The sequence below is a fragment of the Petaurus breviceps genome, unplaced genomic scaffold (genome assembly GCF_028583685.1).
Source record: "Petaurus breviceps papuanus isolate PSGF00001 unplaced genomic scaffold, PetGlider_PUasm1.0 191, whole genome shotgun sequence".
Taxonomy (NCBI): domain Eukaryota; kingdom Metazoa; phylum Chordata; class Mammalia; order Diprotodontia; family Petauridae; genus Petaurus; species Petaurus breviceps.
The window spans coordinates 5,298,624-5,321,221 of NW_027185811.1; the positions used below are offsets into that span (position 1 = coordinate 5,298,624).

The window sequence follows — 22,598 nt, forward strand, 5'->3', positions numbered from 1 at the left end:
GTGTGTGTGTGTGTGTGTGTGTGTGTGTGTGTGTGTGTGTGTGTGTGTGTGTGTGGTGTCTGAGGCCAGATTTGAACTCAGGTCTTCCTGATTCCACGGCCGGTGGCAGCATTCATTTTTTATAAGATTTTGAGTTCCAATTTTTCTCCCTCCTTACCTCTCCCCAAGACAGAATGCAATCTCATATAGGTGTATGCAGTCATGTTAAACATATTTCCACATTAGTCATGTTCTGAAAGAAGAAACAGAACAAAAGTGGAAAACCACTTTCAAAAACCCCCTCAAAAAGTGAAAATGGTATACTTTGATCTGCATTCAGACTCTGTAGATCTTTTTCTAGATGTGGAGAGTATCTTCTATCATGAGTCTTTTGGAATTGCCTTGGAGCATTGTATTGCTGAGAAGAGCTAAATCATTTATAGTTGTTCATCGTGTAATATAGCCACCGTGTTTCCCCGATAATAAGACACTGTCTTATTATTTTTTTTTGGACAGAAAAACACCAGAGGGCTTATTTTCAGGGGAGAGCTTATTTTAATGAACATTGACAGCAATTTTAATAAACAGGTAAATGTGAACAAAAAAATGTACCTTTATTCAATAAGCAAATCACTGGGGAAGAACAGGATGACGCGCTCACTGCTGCAGCTCGGAGCGCGTTTCACCCGGGGGCGAGGGGGGGTGGTGCATACAGAGGGTACCATAATGTAGCGTGTAGAGTAGGGGATCACCTTCACTACAGTAGCAATCTCAATAGGGCTTATTTTAGAGGACTCTTACACAGTAAGGGGAGGGCTTATTTTCGGGATAGGTCTTATTATCGGGGAAACAAGGTAATAGTTTGTAAAGTGTTCTTTTTCTCACTTCACTTGGCATCAGTTCATGTAAGTCTTTCCATCTTTTTCTGAAATCTTCCTGCTCATCTTTTTTTTCATTTCGCTTTTATTTGCACTCCAATGTCATGTTTACTCCTGTGCCATAAGCTTTTGTTTCTTCAGTTTCTTCTAGGGTATCTTTTTCTTTTGAACAGCCTCCTCTTCTGGTTTAGGAACAATTTGTTCCTTTTCAGTAAGTATCATCTCAATATGGCAAGGAGAACTCATGTATGGGTTGATTTGACCATGAGCCCTGTTAGCACGCCGTCACGTTTGGGAGCCTTGTTAACCTGGATATGTTCAATGACAAGAGAATCCACCTCCAAACCCTTCAGTACTGTGTTACTGTATGCATTTTAAAGTATATGCAGCAAGAATTCAGCATTCTTTTTGTGCCACTGACCCTGTGTCTAACCCCATTTCTTAGCCTGGGCACACTGTCAACTCCACCATCATATTGATGGAAGGGAACACATTGTTTCTTCAATGTGACATCTTTCAAATACTTAGTAGTTTTTCGGATATGCATGCCCTTGATAACTTGGGCTGTTCCACGGGTGTTCTTGAAGTGGACCCGGAGATTTGAACCCCTTGACTTGCATGATTTTGTGGGGTTCTCTGGATTAAGAGAGTACCTCACCATTTTAAATGATTACCTAGGACAGTTCAAGGGAAGAGGAACCTTCTCATTTCTTATAACACAATAGTATTGCATTACATTCATATTCCACAACTTGTTCAACCATTCCCCAATTGATGGGGAATTTCCGATTCTTAATCACCACAAGAAGAGCTGCTCTAAATATTTCTTTTTTTATATGTAAGTCCTTTTTCCTTTTCAAAAATCTCTTTGGGATACAGTGGTATAAGTGGTATTGCTGGATCAAAGGGTATATACAGTTTGATTACCCTTTGGGTATAGTTACAAGTTGCTCAAGGAGAAAGTCTTAAGGACAAATTAAAAAGTTACAGCTCCACACAATGGGTAACAAACATTAACCCTAGTATGAATCGAAAAGCGAAATGTAGTAAAAAATGGGTTGAGGGGGCGGCCAGGTAGCACAGCAAGTAAGAGCATCGGCTCCAGTGTCGGGATGACCTGGAGATCAAATCCCAGCTCAGATACTCAGCACCACACCCAGAAATAACTGGCCATGTTACCTTGAGCAAGTTACTTCACCCCAATTGCTTAAAAAAAAAAATGGGTCGAGAAAAATTTATGAATGAGGCATTTTATAAATGGCTACTGAGAGTAGTTCATGCCCGTTATGGCAACAATACTGAGTTTGATGAACTGTTTATCTGCCAATTTTTAAATTATTAATATAGATCTTTCAGAATTATGTTTAATCACAAGCAGTTTGCAGGGCAGTTTTCAATCTTGGCATCCATAAGAATTCTGTAAGAGAGACAAAATCATGTAACATATGAAATCAGAATATTTTGTGTGTTATTTTGGGTTAAATATTTGGTAATATTGTAAAATAGAGAGCAGAATGTTGTCTTAAGTTCTCTCAGTGCTTACAGAACAAAATACAGTACACTATCTTTAAGTTTCCTTGCTATACAGTTTTAATAGCTGTAACTTTAATGAGCAGTTTTTGATTCTTGAATACTCTCCCTCCTATGTCTACTGTACATATCTATGTTGGCTAGTATAATTTGAGGTCAGTTTCATTTTACTCATAGCACTGGTTAGACCACTAGTAAATGTTGGAAGCAGGATTTGAACCTGTTTCTCTTATGAATCCAAATCCAAATCCTGCCTCTTTCTTTTGTTGTTGCTGCAAATTTTAATAACATCTCTAATTTGTGGCATGTCATTTTCAAAAATGACATGAATCTTCTGAGGGCATAGTTATTGGTATACAGATATTCTTGAGTAGTAATCCCAGGGAGTTTTGCGAATGTAGCCTGCTATGCCATGCTATGTTCCAGTTTGAATGTTCCATCATTCTGATGTAATATGTGTTTTTTTCTTTAAACTTATCTGTTCTGATTATCTTTTACTATCCTGTGTGATTTCAGGACACAATACTTGAAGAGCTTGATAAAGAAGACAGTAATCATGATTCAGTGTCTGCAGAATCAGATTCAGAAGAAGAAGGGATTCACATAGATTCACAAAAGGCTCTTGATGAGAAAGAAAAGGTACCACATGGTAGAATTAAGAATATTACCTTAGTGGGTGTAGTGGCAAGCACCCCAGCGTCCCCAGGGTTCATGCCACCACAGGTTCTTAGATCTGCTTTGATAAAGGAACGCAACTCAAAATGGGTTAACAAGCTTACTTTAATCAGTCAAACATACGTATCGTTTACCTAGTTCAGGGGAAAAAGGTCAGCACCCCGAACTTCAGAATATACAGACAGAATTATCAAGATAGAAACAGATCAAGTAGACAGATTTCCAAACTGTCCAACCATTACATCCATACCAAACAACATCTGGGTTTCAAAGCTGGGGGGCTCTGGACAACGGCTAGCCCAGAGTTTCATCAAATCACAGAACACTTCTCAAAGTGAGCCCCAAAACAAAGCCTCACATCAGGGCTTATATAGCCTTCTCCTGGCTCAGAGAATGTAACAACCTTTTGGACCCACTGGCCAATCAAAAAGTATCTACTGAAAAACAAGCCTCCCACCCCAGGCTCCAGGTGCACTTTAGCCTAGGGGCAGGGAAGATCTTTAAATTTACATTCCCATTACAGTGGGTCAGTAGGAACATAAGATTAGAGCTGGATGAGATTTTAGATGTCATCCAACTCCCTTATTTTCCAAATAAGGAAACTGAGGCATAAAGGTTAAATGATTTGCCCAAAGTTAGGTAGTAAGTGGCAGAACTGAAGTTTAAATCTACTATATTGAATCTTTTTACTGTACCACACTCACCTTCAACATCTTCCCCTTTTCCCCTACCCCTACATGAAGGTGTGATGTTATGTCCTTTAGGAATCACTACAGCATGGCATTGTTTTGTGATTTCTTTCTGCTACCAGGAACTTACGCCATTGGTGCCACTAGGACAAGGTTTTTCCTCCTGAGCCCTGTGAAATATTTTTAAAAATATATTTTGGTACCTATATAATATATATTATTGGTTTGCTTTGTGATCCTCTGTGTGTTTTATGCATTTTAAAACATTCTCCGAAAGGGTCTGTTGGCTTCACCAGATGACCATAGGAAATCAGTGACACAAAAAAGATTAAGAACTTCTAAGCTAGGTTGGAGGATCAGATATCCTCAGGATTGTGATTCTAGGTAGGAACAGTCCAAGTGGATCTACCAGATCTACTAGGAGCCAGGGAGGATCACAGAAAATCTTGGCCAAAAGAAAGGGAAAGTTACTTTGGGTTAAGCTTTTATTTTGGTATCTTTCTCTTCCTTGTCTGGTACTTTCTGTCATGTCTCTTGGACCCCTCTTGTCAATTAGAAGGAGAGTTGGTTGTTTTTTTTTTAACCAGGGCTCTGGGAACAGTTTAGTTTGCGGCATAAAAAGAATTATAGTAAGACTTGAGCTTGCAAAGCAATATTTTTTTGGTTCATTTTTTCTAGGCTTGATGGTGAAATTAATGTGAGGAATATGTTTGTAGACATACTGACAAAAAATTGCTGTGAAATTGTGCCCCATTTATCATGAAAATTGACAAAAATAATTTTTTTTTTTAGGGAAATAAATACTTCAAACAAGGAAAATATGATGAAGCAATTGACTGTTACACAAAAGGCATGGCTGCAGATCCATATAATCCAGTTTTACCAACAAACAGGGCATCAGCATTCTTTAGAATGAAAAAGTAAGGTAGATTTATATGCTTACACATACGTTATTTGTTCTCTATTTATTGTCCAGCATTGCATATTTGTGTATGTACCATTTCTCTCTCATTTGCTTGTAACCTACATGAGTGCAGGGACCATTTCTTTATTATCTCTCCCATTGTGTTTAGCCGTGGTTGTTTAATAATTGAATTCATAAAGAGAGTCTGACTTTCACCATTTATGGGTAAACTGGAAGATTTTTGAATGTATTGAACTTTACTGTAACAGCCTCAAGTTGACACAGTGATCATTTTAAACATTTTTGTACATTTTATGTAGTTGGCTACATAATAAAGGAACTATTTTCCCTTATTTATTTTAAATTTAAATTTTACTTCTTGTAAGTTCTTTTAAAAACATACATATAAATATTGTTAAAGGTTAATTCGATGTTGAAGCATAACAAGAGGCTGTATGGAGTGCTGTATTTGGAGTTAAGACCTGGGTTCAGCTCCCAGTGCTGCGGCTATTTTGTGTATTATGTAACCATGAGCTGGTCATTTAGCCACTTTGGGCCTCACCTCATTTTTACAATAAGGAAAGTTGAACTAGGTAGGCTATATTTTAGTAGAAAACTATAAATAGAAAAAGCAGTGTAAAATGGTACTATTGTTAGAGATAATTATTTATTGGCAGTAGAATTGGATCTTAGTCTTTGGTATTAATGCCTGGATTTTGATATTCTTGTTCCATAGGAGTTTTTTGGAACTTGTAGAGTGAATTTTCTTTCTTAACCTAAAGAGTTGTTTTTTAAGGAAGAAAAAAAGAGGTGATACTTTATGGTTATGTAAGAATACAAATAAAATGTATTAGATTCTTTTATCAGATAGGCTCTTGTGTTCCAATTTTTCTCTTAGATTATCTTTGTTGGCTCAGGAAAAAGCAATTGAGAGATTAAACTCTGGGGTGCCACAAAAAGAACAAAGGAAGAAAAGGCTCCATTTCTTGATACCACAATAGTGAATTTCAAGGAATTCTTTGTGGTTTCAACATTGAATACTCAAATGGTCTCATTGATTCAGTAATTCTCTTTTTTGGGGTGGAGGTGGGGGTGGGGGTGTGCCAAGGTAATTGAAGTTAAGTGACTTGCCCAGGGTTACATAGCTAGCAAGTATCAAGTGTCTGAGGTTGAATTTGAACTCGGGTCCTTCTGACTTCAGGGCTGGTGCTCTATCTACTGTGCCTCCTAGCTGCCCCAGTTGATTCTCTTAAACAATGCAAGCAGCCATCCATCCATGGCTAACCATCCCATATGACTCTTGTTCATGTCCTCCCATAAAGTCACCATAGTGATGTGTCCTGCTTTCTCTTTCTTCCTGTAGAGGGTCCACCCACTGTGACGAGATGCTTTCTTCTGGTATCATAAGGGAACTAGTATTCTTTTTCTTGCTACATTACCAGCCCATATAATTCCTTGATGACTTCTTTTACAGTTCTTCCGAGTTTGTGTGTGTGTGTTTGTGTGTGTGTGTGTGTGTGTGTGTATCAGTCTACTCAGTGCTCACCATTCATCTGCCCATGCCCTATATGATGCCAGGTTTTAGGTTTTTGAAGGTAGTTATAACGACCATGTATAACTTTTTTGTTTCACTGCCATATGACAACACTAATCGAATGTTAATATTAAAAGAAGAGTCTCACTTTCATGAGAAGTTTGAGATCAGTAAACGAGCATTGCAGTTTTTCAAAGGCTATCCAGCCTATCCTTCTGTTCAACTTTGGATCCAACTCATTGTCCATCTGTACTATTTATCCCAGATATACATGCTCTTGGACAAGCTCTATAGGGTGTCTATCCAAATTCTTATTGCATTGTGGGCAATAGATACTCTACATCCACTTGGTTTATCCTGTGGGGATGGGTAGGCCAAATTACTTTGAGTGATTATAGATCTCTTTTAGAACTCTACAGTGTTCTGGGGCTTTATGTAATCATTATAATATCATCTGCAAACAGGAGCATCTGGAGGACCTTATCCTCTCTTTCACAGTGGTGAATACTTCTGGTGGGCATCTGTGACAGTAATGGCAATTAAAGATTCCCCTGTATTGGCTTGGTTTTCAAATTGATTGTGTTAAAACCCAGAGCTTGTTAATCCCACCTGTGGGATGGACTTGTTGATGTGAAAAGAAAGTCCTGAACTGGGAGGAGCTGGTGACGTAGATTTGGAGAGACACAAGAGAGAGGCAGAAGAACTTTTTGGAAGCAGCACCTCATGGAGGCTGAGAGAGAGACTGAGAGAATTGCTGTTTTGCCACTTTGAATCTCCCTGGACTTTTGAGACCTGCCCCCCCGGAGCTGCCAAGGACTGAGGAGACATGGCTGTTTTGCTGGTACTTTGTCTGTCTGTTTTGATGTTGTTTTGCCAGATTTGTCCACTGGTGAAAGCCAGTCCTGTTGAAGAAGTCCTGGAACCTGGCTGTTGGCTAAGAAGCCCTGAGACTGCCCTGCAGACAGATAGTGAATGCTGTCCACCAGTGAAGGACAGTGCTGTTGTTGCAGGGGTCCGGGAACCTTTCTGTTGGTTCAGAAGCCCTGAAGAAGGATTTTCTTGTTGTATGTTTACAGAAATCCTGGGAGAGGGTTTTGCTAATGTGTTCAGGGGTTCTAGGACTGTCCTACAGACAGAGGATGAATCAATGGAGGGACTGGCAATGTATCTTGTGGCCTTGCTAAGCCTTGTCTCCCCAGGAACTAAGATTGCTGAGAACTTGCCTCGTGTCAAGATGAAGAAAAGACCTCCATTTGGGTATTAAGTGCTGTGCTTAAACTTGATGTTACTCTGGGGTAGATTCAATTGTGATCCAGGGGTGGGGAACTTTGGACCTTTTTGTGTTCTATGGTTGAACAAATGAATGTACTTTACTTATGTTTGGAAACTAATCTCCTTTTGAGAAGAGGGGTTTTGTGGTGGACTAAATGAAGGTATAGCCTGGGGTGGAGTAGTATTTAGAACAGGGACTTTGTAATTGATTGAATGATTGGAAGGTCCTGGGGTGGGGTAGTACTTGGAGATTATTTAATCACACTTAGTAGATGCTGTATTTTGAATGATGTCATGTTTTGATCTTCTCTGTTCTTGGTTTGTCACTGAATAAAATGGAGAGCACCTATGCTGGTATTTTGAACCTTGGGAAGTTGCCTTTCCTTGGCATGACATTACATTGCATTACAGCATCCATCTCCCACTCTTATGCCTCATTTTATGTTTATCATCAGAGGGTTACTGAACAGGGTTATTTCAGGAATTTTAGATTATTTTGATGTATAGATGGGACACACCTTACTGTAAAGGAGGCATAAGGTGACTGTACTAAATTAAATGCCTTTTCATAACTAAGGAAAATACAATGAGCTCATTTATTTTCTACATATTTCTGTTAACTGTGAAATGTCTTTTGCCTATCTTTCTAGGAACTAGGCTTACATGCCTGACAGCTAGCTCAGGGTCACACTTGCATGTTCTTTCTTGTAAAAATATAATTTGGTTCATTTTTTTTGATAGTTATTTGGTGTGTCTGCAGTTATTTTCATAGTGGTTTTTTGCAAGTATTTTTTTGCAATTGTTTTGTTTTTTGTAATTTTCATAATACCTGATAACCAGTTATTCTGTGGCATAATATTTCTTGTTGTCTTTAGGCATAGAATAAAATTCACTCCTTCATCTCCTTTTCTTTACTTCTTTAAGGAATACTGGAAACTATTCTTCTATTTATATGTAACTTCCATCTTCTGGTTTTGTTTTTATAGCAAGAGGGCCAAGATTGATAAGATTCAGGTTCTCCAGCAATATTTACCATCAGTCATTGGACAAGGATCTCACATTTTGAGTAGTCCCTTTTCCATCCCTTCTGTAGCTACACGGGACTATGAACCAGTTTTTATTTTACTTTGTTTTGTCAAGTTGCCATGGCCAAAAAGAATTGTCATCTTGTGGCCGTTCTACTAGAGCTTTTCTTCTCTGTAGTTCCAAGGTTGGTCCCTGGATAGTAGACTTGACCAGTTACCCTCTGGCATCCTCCTTCACAACATCTTCATCAACTGTATGCCCTGGGCACTGCCTTCCTAACTAGTCATTGCCTCTTCTATTATGTATTCAGAAAAGTCCTATCCATCCTTCACTACTTCCTCTCCAGCCTCCACAAGCTTCCTTCCCATTTGAGGTGTTTACTTTCGATCCCCTTCCACAACCTTCTGGTTCTGCAGCCATAAATTGTGTTCAGATCAATTCTGCCATTGTCTGTCAGCAAGCCTTTATTAAGTGTTTTCTGTGTGCCAGGCAGTGTACTATGTGCTGGGAATACAGATATAAGTAGAAAAATAGTCTCTTCCCACAAGGAGCTTAACATTATAATGGTGGAAGACAGAACATGAAATGAATCTGAAGAGGTGTGGAGGGGGGATAAGAATGAAGGTACATACTCAGGGGCATGGTTGGGAAAGTCTGGAAAGTATCTTGGAGACTAATGAGACATCACTGGCCTAGGTACCCTTCTTAAATGGAGGTTTATTATTCTTGTATAGAATGTCACTATTTTATGATTCCATTTATCCCTTTAATTCGACTCACCAGAATGCCCCTCTCTGGTCAAATCTCCACTCTGTATTGTTTCCCCATTAGAATAGTAATCATAATAATAGCTAGCATGTATATAGCACTTGACATATGTTATCCCAGCTGGTTCTCACACAACAACCCTGTAAGATTGATAGGTGCTATTTTTATCCTCATTTTATACATGAGAAAACTAAGGCTGAAAGGCAAAGTGATTTGCCAGGGTCATAGATAGTAAGTGGATGAGATGAGATCCAAATTCTGGGCTTCTTATGAACAGTATAGTCGTGTTGCTTTGAGGGCAAGAACTGTCTGCTTTCTTATTTTGTGTAGTGATAAACACTTAATAAAACCCTTTTAACTCATTTATTCATTTGTGAACAGAACTATTCTCAAAACTTTTGAGAGCTCAAGGTTTTCCTTTTGCTGTAGTGAAGCATCAGAAGAGGACTATGTTTAAGAAACTTTTTTAATATTTCATTTTATTAATAAAGACATTTTATGTATTACAGATTTGCTGTCGCTGAGTCTGATTGCAATTTGGCAATTGCATTGAATAGGAATTATACAAAGGCTTATGTTAGAAGAGGTGCTGCTCGTTTTGCACTCCAGAAGTTAGAGGATGCCAAAGAAGGTAATAAAACCTTAAGACATAATGAAATTGCATTCATTTTTCATGTTGTAATACAAAGAAAACTATATAGTGACTACCTTTGCTCTTTAAGGGGTTATATTAAAATAATTTTTGTGTATTTAATTTTATTGTCATTACTAAAATTATTCAGTAGTATTGACAAAAATGAGCCAGCTATTTAAAGATTAAATGAGTCTTAATATGTGGTAAAAGGATTTTATAGTTTTCATTTAAATTTTATTGATCTGAAAATACAGGTTCCTTATATTGTATATATCACAAAATTTCTGGCTAAAGTGAATATATCATAGGATTTAATAGCTTACTGACTTATGGTACATTTGCAGGTGATCTTGGGTCTAGCAAAGGATTATGATTTGTGCTAGGATTTTCTTTTAAATTGGGTGTTAGGGTTAGAACTGAGATTAAGTCATGTCAGTTTGCCTGATGTCAACTATTAACAGTTTCTTAATGCCTTCTTAAAACTTGACTACCAGTTGAAACCTCTTTTTCATGTATTTTTAAGTTTTGTGTTCCTATGTCTCACTTAGATTATGAAAGAGTATTAGAACTGGAACCAAATAACTTTGAAGCAAAGAATGAACTCAAGAAAATCAATCAGGTAAAAAAAATAAAGTTGCTCATATTAAACAGTATTTATTCAAATAAATGGTGGTTGGGACAGCTAGGTGGTGCAGTGAATAGAGGCCCTGGAGTAAGGAGGACCTGAGTTCAAATTTGACCTCAGACACTTGACACACTAGCTGTGTAACCTTGGGCAAGTCACTTAAACCCAAGTACTTTGCATTGCCCCCTGCAAAAAAAGAAAAAAAAACCCACAAACAAATAAATGGTGGTCATTCCTTTGTGCCTAGCTTTATGAAAAGCAAATTTTTTTTTATTTCATGTAGTAATGGAATTTTGTTAATATGAATTTTTTAGATAAAGTGCAAAATAACATTTTAACATTGAAGACTTCAATATTGCTGTTTAAGTTAGCTAGCAAGTATTACTGTACTTAGTGACAAATTTTCTCAATTTGGTTTTTGATCAGGAGTTAATATCACTATATACTACTGTTGGTATTAATAATAGATCACAGAAGGGAAGAATTTGTGACCAAACAGGAGATAGAGAACATTATGAAATGCAATATGGATAATTTTGATTAGATTGAATTTAAAAGTTTTTGCAAAACAAGACCAATGCAACCAAGATAATAAGAGCAGAAAGCTGGGAAACAATTTTTACAGCCAGTGTCTCTGATAAAGGCCTCATTTTTAAAATATATAGAGAACTGAGTCAACTTTATAAGAATACAAATCATTTTCCATTTGATAAATTGTCAAAGGATGTTTTCAGATAAAGTTCAGGCAGTTTTCAGATAAAGAAATAAAAGCTATTTATGCAAAAAAAAAAAGTCATAGCCAAAAATCTTCTAAATAACTATTGGTTAGAGAAATGAAAATTAAAACTACTCTGAAGTACCACATCACTCCTATCAGATTGGTTAATATGACAGAAAAAGAAAATGATAAATGTTGGAAAAGATGTGAGAAAATTGGAACTCTAATACATTGTGGGTAGAGTTGTGAAATGATGCAACCATTTTGGAACTATGCCCAAAGGGCTGTAAAAGTGTGCATACCCTTTGATCCAGCAATAACATTATGAGGTCTGTATCCCAAAGACATCATGAAAAGGGAAAAGGACCCACATATACAAAATTATTTATAGCAGCTCTTTTTTGTGGTGATCAAGAATTGGAAATTGAGGGGATGCCTGTCACTTGGGGAATGGCTGAACAAGTTGTGGTTTATTAATGGAATACTGTTGTTCTTTAAGAAATGATGAGCAGACTGATTTCAGAAAAACCTAGAAAGACTTATGGGAAATGATGCTGAGTTAAGTGAGGAGAACGTTGTACACAGTAACAGCAGCACTGTGTGATGAGCAACTCTGATAGACTTAGCTCTTCTCAGAAATACAATAACCTAAGAAAATTTCTTTTTTTTAATATTTTTTATATTTTCCTCTCTTTTTAATTTTTTAGTTTTTATCATTCATTTCCACAAGATTTTGAGTTACAGATTCTCTCCCCAATTTTCCCTACCCACCACCCCAAAACAGCGATCCCACTGGATATCCCCTTCCCCAATTTGTTCTCTCCCATATCTTCCCCCATTCCTCCTTTGACATTCCAGTAGGGCACTGTGGATCTCTATGCCCCAGTGCCTGTATACCTCAATTCCCAGTTACATGTAAAATAATAATAATAATGATAATATGTGTGTATATATATATATATATATTTAAACATTTGATTTTAAAACTTTGGATTCCAGATTCTTTACCTTCCTCCCTCGTCACCCACCCTCACTGGGAAGATAAGCAATTCAATATAAGTTATACATGTGTAGCTATGCAAAACATTTCCATAGTAGATATATTGTGAAAGACTGACTATATTTCCCTCCATCCTATCACACTCCCCACTTGTTCTATTCTCTACTTTGATCCTGTCCCTTTTCAAAAGTGGATGCTTTCACCTTCCCTCCCAACACACGCCCCCCCCCCCAGCTTGCCTTCCCTTCTATTATCCCCACTCTCTTGCCCTTCCCGCCTACTCTCCTATAGGGTGAGATACCCTATTTAGTGTGTGTGTGTCATTCCCTCCTGTAATGGGAATGCAAATTTGGAAGATCTTCTCTGCCCCTAGGCTAAAGTGCACCTGAAGCCTGGGGTGGGAGGCTTGTTTTTCAGTTGATACTTCTTGATTGGCCAGTGAGTCAATAAGGTTGTTACATTCTCTGAGCCAGGAGAAGGCTATATAAGCCCTGATGTGTAGCTTTGCTTTGGGGGCTCACTTTGAGAAGTGTTCTGTGATTTGATCTGTATTCTGAAAAGCCGTTGTCCAGGGCCCCCCCCTCCTTTGAAAAACCCAGATGGTGATTGGGTATGGATGTAATGGCTGGACAGTTTGGAAAGCTGTCTACTTGATCTGTTTCTGTCTTGATAATTCTGCCTGTATTCTTTGAAGTTCGGGGTGTTGACCTTTTTCCCCTGAACAAGATAAACGATATATGTCTGACTGATTAAAGTAAGCTTGTTAACCCATTTTGAGTTGCTTTCCTTTAACAAAGCAGATCCAAGAACCTGTGTGAGCAGCCACCCTGGGGACGCCAGGGTGCTTGCTGCTACACCTCCCTAAGCCAAATTGAATGAGAATAAGGTTGACCCATTCTCTTTTGCCTTCCTGTTCTTCCCTCCTATTGTAACGGTTTTCCCTTGCCTCTTCTTTATGAGATAGTTTACCCCATTCTGTCTCTGCCCATCTCCTCTCATTATATTCCTCTCACCTCTTAATTTCACCTTTTAAGTATCATCCCTTCCTGTTAAATTGGTCCTGTGCCCTCTGTCTATGTATACCTGTAAACATATATGCACACATTCACATTTGTATTCATATGCCCATATACCCTCCTGTATAGACATATATATGTATGTGTGTGTATATATATATATATATATATATATATATGTACACACACACACATTTCTATTCCCTTCAGCTATTCTCATACTGAGAAAAGTTTCATAAGTTACAATTATCATTTTTCCATGTAGGAATATAAGTAGTTCAACTTTGATAAGTTCCTTATAATTTCTTTTTCCTGTTTACCTTCTCATGCTTCTCTTGCTTTTTGTATGTTCTGAATGTCAGATTTTCTATTCAACTCTGGTTTTTTCATCAAGAATGCTTGAAAGTCCTCTATTCCACTGAATGACCATATTTTCCCCTGAAACATGATACTCAGTTTTGCTGGGTAGGTGATTCTTGGTTTTAATCCCAGCTCCTTTGACCTCCAGAATATCATATGCCAAGCCCTTCTATCCCTCAGTGTAGAAACTGTCAGGTTCTGAGTTATCCTGATTGTGTTTCCACAATATTCAAATTGCTTCTTCCTGGCTGCTTGTAACATTTTCTCCTTGATCTGGGAACTCCAGAACCTGGCTGTAATATTCCTAGGAATTTTCTTTTTGGGATCTTTTTTAGGAGGTTATTGGTGGATTCTTTCAACCTCTATTTTGCCCTCTGGTTCTAAAACATCAGGGCAGTTTTCCTTGAGAATTTCGTGAAGGATGATTTCTAGGTTCTTTCTTTGATCATGGCTTTCATGTAGTCCAATAATTTTTAAATTATCTCTCCTGGATCTATTTTCCAGGTCAGTGGTTTTTCCAGTGAGGTATTTCACATTGCCTTCTATTTTTTCATTTATTTGGATCTGTTTAATAGTATCTTGATTTCTCATAAAGTCACTAGCTTCCATTTGCTCCAATCTAATTATGAAGGAATGATTCTACTCAGTGAGCTTTTGAAATTCTTTTTCCATCTGGCAAATTTGACTTTTTAAGGCATTCTCCTCATTGGCTTTTTGAGCCTCTTTTGCCATTTGAGTTAGTCTATTTTTTAAGGTGTTATTTTCTTTAGTCAGGTAGTTGACTGTCTTTTCATGATTTTCTGGCATTGTTCTCATTTCTCTTTCCCAATTTTTCCTCCACTTCTCTTACTTGATTTTCAAAATCCTTTTTAAGCTCTTCTATGGCCAGTAATCAGCTTGTATTTTTCTTGGAAGCTTTTGATGCAGGAGTTCTGACTTTGCTGTCTTCCTCCTGTTCCATGCTTTGCTTCTTTTTGTCCCCAAAACAGGAGTCTAACGTTGGATTCTTCTGTTTGCTTTGCTTCCCTCGCTTACTCATGTTGCCACTCAATTACTTGACTTTTGGGCTTTTTGCCACAGTAGGACTCTGCTACCAGACAGGAGAGCTTTGTACCAAACACTGGAGTTTTCTCAGCTGCCGAAGGCATTATTTGAGTGCCCTCTCTGAAGCCTCCACATGCTCTGGCAAGCTGGTCACACAGCCAAGGACCTCCACCCTAGACCGCAATCCAGATCCAAGGAAGTTAAAGCAAGAGCGATTACCCCTCAGACTGGTCACTGGGTCCCCCTACAGTCTGCAGGCCAGGAGCTGAAGCTGCCATGTGGCTGCAGCGGTGCTGCGGCACCTCATTGGTTTCTCCCTTCAGGGGATAAAAGCTGACTCACTCCCAGACTCCTGGATCCCAAAGTCCACACTACACTGACCTCTCACTTTGTCCTTAGCATCTATGGGTTGATAATTCTGGAAACGGCCACAGGTCCTGGTGATCTGAAGTCCCTTCAGCCAGCGGCTGGTCTGGCCTGCCCTAAGGATAAAACCTCAGCTTAAGCCGGGCTGGGGTTGGCTCCCAGAGCTCTGCACTGGCCGCTTGCTGCCGTCCTGCTGGGCTGTCCTCAGTGAGAGGTTAGCTTCTCTGTCATTTTGTGGGTTTTGTGGCTCCAAAGTTTGAATGCAGATGGAAGCACATTTTCTCTTGTTTTTTCTTTCTCATCGTTTTTCCCTTTTGTTCTGATTCTTCTTTTACAACATGACTAATGTGGAAATATGTTTAATATGATTGTATGATAGCCTCTATCAGATCAAATGCTGTGTGTGTGTGGGGAATTAGAACTCAAAATCTTATAAAAGTGAATGTTAAAAACTAAAAGAAATAAGAACTTAAAAAAAATTGATCATAGTTCTTTGTGCTTTAAAGTTTGTAAGGCTTTTCCCTGCTTTTTTCTATTTTTATTTTTAGTCTCATTTAAGTCTGTGAGAATTAGGAAATATCTTACATATACATCATACATAGAGATCTACTTTTAGTAGATGTTTCTGGTTTGAAATGCTGGCTTGAGAGCCATGTTTAAATATTTATTTTTGCTTGAGTGTAGATTTTGAATTAAACTTACATTTGATATTTTAGGAATTGTTTTACTATAGTACACAAATTCTTCATGGTATTTTGTGCAAAATGTGTAAGTACATCATATGTTTGTTTTTGCTTAATGTTTTTATAATTTAAAAAATTTATATTTTCTAGGCACTGATGTCCAAAGAAGGTTCTCACCTAAAAGAAAATGATATAGTGATTGAAGTAACTGAAGAAGAAAAAAAACAACTTAAAGAACAGCAGTGTAGGCAACAGGCCATCCGAGAGAAAGATTTGGTAAAAAAAAATGTTATTACAAAAAAACTGAATCTCACAAAATTGTCCTCATTCATTAAAGTTGCTTAGTTTTAACAAAATATCCTGAGGACATTGTAACATACAACGCAGATAGTGATTCTCGAATATTTTTTCCTTGGTTCCTTATTTTCCACCTGTATTTTATCTTAATTTTCATCACAATTAACATCTTTATATGATCTCAAAATTTGCAAAATACTTTACTTGTATTAAAACAATCAGCTTTTGAAATAAGTACTTTTATTATTTCCATTTAATCAGAAAAATGTGATTTACAGAGAGTAACTTGTGTGACTTGTCCAGAGTCACAGAGTTATTTAGTAAGTGTCTGAAATGGAATTTGAACTCAGGTTTTTCTGAATCCAAACTACTATACAGTATACTATATATACTACTACTAACTTACTTCCTTTCATATTAATTTTATTTTTTAATTACTATGTAACTTCAGTTTGGAAATCATTAGGATAGTAGCTATTGCGTGTAATCAAGATATCCTAACTTGATGACTGATGTTAAGGTAGTGGACTAAACGTATTTTATGTATTTGAGAATGATATTATAGTCCCAGCAAGTGACTAACTTAGAAATAGATAATTTAATTATAAATTAGGTATAAAGCATCAGTTTTGTACCACATAGTTACAAGTGTTTTGCAAAAATATAGATTGACTTTCAGGTGAAAACCAACCCCAGTGACAGCAAAATTGAATCCAAAAAGATTGTTATTTTTAGGGCAAACAGTAGATTAGTCGAATCTTGAAATCGGATTAATTCAGGACTTTTGGTAATTGAAGCAAGTTAGAAGAGTTAAATATATAAATGTTAGAAAGTTGTATGGGTAGTTTTATCTTAAAATGAGTTTATTCTTATTCATTAAAATTAGTTTTCTACTAAATTAGCATATTCTGACAGTATTTTGGTGAGCCTAGTTCATGGTATTGTATGAACTGTATTTATTTTTTTTTTTATGAAAATTTTTTTGAGGGGCAGCCAGGTGGCTCAGTGAGTAAGAGCACCGGCTCCAATGTCGGGATGACCTGGATCAAATCCGGGCTCAGATACTCAGCACCACACCCAGAAATAACTGGCTGTGTAACCTTGAGCAAGTTACTTAACCCTGATTGCTTAAAAAAAAAAAAAAGAAAATTTTTTTGGTAGGGCAATTGGGGTTAAGTGACTTGCCCAGGGTCACACGGCTAGGTTTTGTGTGTGTGTGTGTGTGTGTGTTAAGTGTCTGAGGCCGGATCCGAACCCAGGTCCTCCTGATTCCAGGGCCGGTGCTCTATTCACTGCGCCACCTAGCTAGCCGAGCTGTATTTCTTTTAAAACAATGTTGAATTCATACTCCAGCAAATTAAACTGGCCTCTGTATGAATTCGGTAAAATTTTTGTTCTGCCATGAAATGCCTCTATAATATTAGAATAGAGAAGTAAAACTAATGCTTGAGTTTTAGTTTTCCCCCTAAGCTTTTATTAATATTAATAGTGCTTCTTTGATGTGTGTTTTTGGGAGACGTGATTGTGTTTAATTTTGACGTTATGGCATCTAGCCCAGTGCCCAGGCATTGAAGGTTACTTAATAGTTGCTGAATAAAACGAGTTGTTTTATTTTGAAATTTGACAAATCTTAATTTAGTCTATATTCTGACATAATTATATTCTGATATATTCTGTTAAAATATATTTGACAAAACCTTACATGACCTGATTTGCAAAATTCCTCTGTATCATAGCTGATAATTCTACTAAAAGTACTTCAGTAATTTAACACATCTGTGATTTCATCAGTGAAGATTATTCCCTCCATTAGTACAGATTTTATGCTTTCTCAGTCTCCTGTAAGTCCTACACAGTGAGTCCACTCAATAGTGAGACCTTGTTCAAAGTCTCTTAACTTTTGCTTTCACTTCCTTTTATTGTTACAAATCTCCTGTTGTGTGATGCTTTGTGTGTGCATTTTGTCATTGATAATTTGCTATATATAGCCCATTTACACCCACCAAGAATATCTCCTCTGCTCTTTGGGTTACCTGCAGTTTTTAATCTATAGAGACTATGGTATTCTACTTCCTAGAAATATAGCATTTCTAGAAGAATGTTCGCGTTAAAAAGATAGATTTTTGTTCCGAGGAGAAATTGGACATTGTTGAAAGTGCTCTGTAGTTTTCCAAATGCAGCCTGACCTGGTCTCATCTTCTTGTTTACTTTTGGGCCCAACTTCTTGACTGTCTGCTTGTCTGACCAAGATAGAGGTACTGATGGATCCAACTTTATGGACTGTTTATCTAACTGCATAAAATAGTCCGGACAGTAGGCATTCTTCATTCTCTATGAATAGCTAGAACAAACTCCTTTAGTGATTATAGAACATATTTAGGAAACTTGGAAAAGTTGTGGGACTTGATACACTTTTGCCACCTATATGCAGTCACTCTTCCATTTGGACTTTGTATCGGATATTCTTCAAGACAATGACAAACACCCCTCTCCCTGTTTTATGACTGTAATGGTCTAAAAACTATTTGATTCTAAACTACAGTATCTGTAGAAGTGGATAAAGAGCACAAAGGACTGAATGAGGTTCATTTCTTATTTCATGGGTTACCATTGCCAAAGAATTTTTCACTTAATAGCTAGGCTACTGGTATTGTGTCTCTTAGTACTTACTTAGCTAGCTTGAGAAAGAGACATGGTCTGTGGCCAGAATAGTACTCAAAGACTTATCATCATGGTAACCCCTTCTAAAGGTTATGCTTTGCTTAGATAGCCTTTGAGGACTCAGGGTCACCTCCACAGCACAATTAGACATTGGAATAATTCTTTTATGGAATACAGCTGAAAATGTTGTCACATTTGAGATTATATGCATGAAAATAAGTGTTTCTTTTTAAAGTTTGAATATTTTAAAATGTTAGTATAACTTAAGCTGAAAATTAACATTGTAGGTAGCACATAATAAGATTAAGTACAAATTAATTGCTATCTTGTATATTTTTTAAAAAATAGCAAATAATTTGGACAGTAAATAAATTGGACATGTTGTAGAAGGAATTACTTTTTGATAATAGAAAAGTACAGAATTTTAGCTCATGGAAAAACAAATTTATAAAGTCAAGGAGGAAATTTTAAAAAATTGCAGTCTATAATTCACATGCCATAAAAACTAATGAATACTCCGGTGTATATCTAATTGAATTGCCTATTGTCAACTTAAATGTCTTTGATGAAAAATCTTAATACTAGTGTGTGTTTGTTACTTTTGTATATATGGAGTATTTTTATTAATATATGCTCTTGTGAACTAAGGTGTGGTGAGATGGAGGGTGGCCTCTGCCTTGGGTATTGACCCTGTCCTTGGCTGACCCCTACCTCTCCCACCCCCACTCACCCACCTGCCCATCAGAGGGAGGAGGACCTTCCTTGTTCCCAGAGCAATGAGCACCAAAGAGGACCAGGAGATGGAACTGGAAGCATTGTGTTCTATTTGTGAAAGCAATAAGTTTCCAAGGACTAAGTCCAGTTTCATTTCAGTGTAGAACAAACAAAAATGGTGATCCAAAACCCTTCTTAATAGAAATTTCTTGGACCAAAGCATTCACAAGCAGCTCCAATCATATCTATGAATACTTTTTTTCAGCAATACCATGTCATCACCTACAAAGCAAAGTATTCTGGCTAAATTGCAAGAAGAAGTTGAAATTAATCTTGGAACTGCTGTGATGCATACATTTGAATATGCCATGAACAGTAAAGAACAGTTCTTGGAGAATCATCATCTTTTTAATTCTGTGACATCAATAAGCAATATTATTTCACCTGAAATTCCTAATAAGTTTTCCTTAAGTAAGAAAAAAGAGATAGAAAAAGAACACCTTTCAAAAACTGAAATGGAAGCTGGCAAACAAGACAAATCACAAAGGTGAACTTCCACAAGGCTGGAACTGGGTTGATATGGCTAAGCATTTAAGCAAAACTGGTTCTTAAGATGATGATAAATGAAAAAGAACAGGGTGGCTAGGTGGTACAGTGAATAGAGCACCTGCCATGGAGTTAGGAGAACCTGAGTTCAATTCCAGCCTGAACACTTAACACTTACTAGCCGTGTGACCTTGGGCAAGTTACTTAAGCCCAATTGCCCTACCTTCCCCCTTCCAAAAAGAAAAAAAAAAGCAAAAAAACTTGATATAAGAAAATATTATCTTTTATTACAGTTAGCCTATGGTCATTTTTCTTTCTGTACTCTTTTCTTCTATTGAAGTGGCATTTTATAAAACTTTTTTTATACACTACTTTCCTGACAGTTATGGAGTAAAAAGTACCTCAGTGTCATTTAATTTTTTGTTGTTGGTGACACTGATGTTAATAAATTCCCTTGTGCACATACACACACTCTTGTGTACATCACCTCTTACCTAGTCTGCTTTCTTTCCTATTTTTAGGGAAATGGATTTTTCAAAGAAGGGAAGTATGAACTAGCAATTGAATGTTATACTAGAGGTATAGCAGCAGATGGCACCAATGCTCTTCTTCCAGCCAATAGGGCTATGGCCTATTTAAAGATTGAAAAGTAAGTTTTCTGTATTTTGTGCTGTTTTCAAATGAAAATTGAATGTTTTTTCTTTTGGCAAAATATTAAAATGATTTACTAAAGTTCAGTTCATTGCTTTGAGCACTATTTATATTCAGTGATGTGTATCTGTCTCATAGTATTATCGTGAAATTCAAATGAAATATTGTATAGAAAGATCATTGTGCAAAGCTATAAATGTATAGTGTTGATATTTACATGCACTTTAAAAAAACAAGTACCCTACCTGCTCCAGTCTTTGTGCTAGTAATACAGAGGTGAAAAACTTGAATATACTTGTCTATTCCCTGACATATGCCTCAATGTGTTGCAGTCTGGCTTCTGACCTCACCACTCAACTGAAATTGCTCTCCAAAAGGTTACCAATGATGTCTTAATTTCTAAATCCAATAGTTATTTCTCCATCTTCATGCTTGACCTTTTACTAATATTTGTTGCTATTGATTGCACTCTCCTCCCAGATATTCATCGCTCTTTAGATTTTTGTGACATTGCTATCTCTTGCTGGATCATTGCTATGCTTGGTTATATTCCAGGGTCCTGTCCTTGGCCCTCTTCTCTCCATACTTTCTAATTTTGTCCCTCTCCAATTCATGCTCCACGAAGCGGCTAAGTTTAATGGCCCTAAACTCAGATTTGACCATGTTGAGGCTCAAGAATTTTGGTGGCTCTTGTGCCTCTAGGATAAAATAAAAAAGTATCTCTGTTTAACATTTAAAATTCTTCTTAGGCTGACCCCAGCCTATTTTTCCAGAATAATTTTATAGAACATCCTCTCATAAAGCCTATGTTCCTGCCAAATTGGTCAACATGTTTTTTTCTTTACATGACATTCCCTATGTTTACCTTATGTGCTTTCTACACAAATTGTCCTCCTTTCCTGGAATATTCTCTCTTCTCACTTTCCTCTTAGAATTCCTAGCTCCCTTCATAGCTTAGCTCTTCTGCCTCCTATATGAGACTTTTATTGATATTATTTTGCCTCCTCTCTCTCCCTGGAATGATTTTGTATATATTTTAATGTATCTGATACATGCTGTTTCCCCCCAAGTAGATTGTAAGCTCCTTGAGGGTAGATATTTTGCTATTTTGTTCTCGTTGTTTAGCAGAGAGCCTGGTGGTACTTAATCAAATGCTTGTAGAAATGAAAAATGATAGTCTTGCCCTCAGAGAGCTTATAAACTAATGGGGAGAATTTAATACATAGACTGTATATTGTTATATTTCCCACTTTTAATATGTTTATTACAGTCTGTGTTCGATGTCTAATTGTTCGGTTTATAATAATAATAGCTGATGTTAATACTGAGATATACAGTTAGACCTGTGATCTCATACATTTGGATATATACTCTAATGATACAGGTTGTAGCCCATCCATTCCTACTTATCCTATGTGACTTTTGTCCATGACCACAAATTCTCCATTGAGGGGTTCAAACCAGCATACTACAGGCCTTCCTCACTTTCTCCTGACGTTGTGAGCCAGTTGAGTACTCTGGCTTTCTACCTGTCATCTCATCCAGTGTGACTAGTTCATCTTCTTTTCCTGCCATGTTTTTCCTTATGATAATCTTTTGCTTCTGCTATTTAAAGTTCCTCATTGGTTGTATTTTGCAGCCTTCTCACATCTACCATTGCCCTCTGTATGATACTCTCAAGTTCAGTTCTTTAGAGACTTATGTTACATGTGTTACTTTGCAGTAACATCTTTAGATTGTTGGTATATTATAAAGATTGGCATTTGTTTCTGGAAGAAGCTTGGGATTGTTAAAGGAACTTTGCAATTTCCTGAAGGCAATCCAGCCCCTTTTCCTCCTCTTGTTTAACTCTAGGCCCAACTTGTCCATCTTTATTGTCAGTCCCAGCCATATTATACTGATAGACATGCCCTGTGGATTTGTCCATTCATATGTATGTCATAATCTAAGCAATAGATGTTCTTCATTCACTTGCTTTTTACTGTGTAGACAACTGAGCCAAACTATTTTGAGTGGTTACAGATCTCT

At 37.1% G+C, this 22,598-nt stretch overlaps 1 protein-coding gene and 1 pseudogene across 3 annotated transcripts in view; both read left to right on the forward strand.

Moving 5' to 3' along the window:
• Window positions 1–22,598, forward strand: part of RPAP3 (RNA polymerase II associated protein 3) — a 53,795-nt gene that overhangs the window by 7,587 nt on the left and 23,610 nt on the right. For 2 of the 3 annotated variants that reach the window (XM_069092693.1, XM_069092692.1), the window contains exons 4-10: window positions 496–567; window positions 2,904–3,026; window positions 4,544–4,671; window positions 9,765–9,886; window positions 10,438–10,508; window positions 15,852–15,977; window positions 20,441–20,568. In XM_069092693.1, the coding sequence (XP_068948794.1) occupies window positions 496–567; window positions 2,904–3,026; window positions 4,544–4,671; window positions 9,765–9,886; window positions 10,438–10,508; window positions 15,852–15,977; window positions 20,441–20,568 (770 nt within the window). The remainder of the gene's footprint in view (window positions 1–495; window positions 568–2,903; window positions 3,027–4,543; window positions 4,672–9,764; window positions 9,887–10,437; window positions 10,509–15,851; window positions 15,978–20,440; window positions 20,569–22,598) is intronic. The other variant, XM_069092695.1, reaches the window with a different exon arrangement.
• On the forward strand, window positions 15,987–20,000 carry LOC138164605 (RWD domain-containing protein 4 pseudogene; annotated as a pseudogene).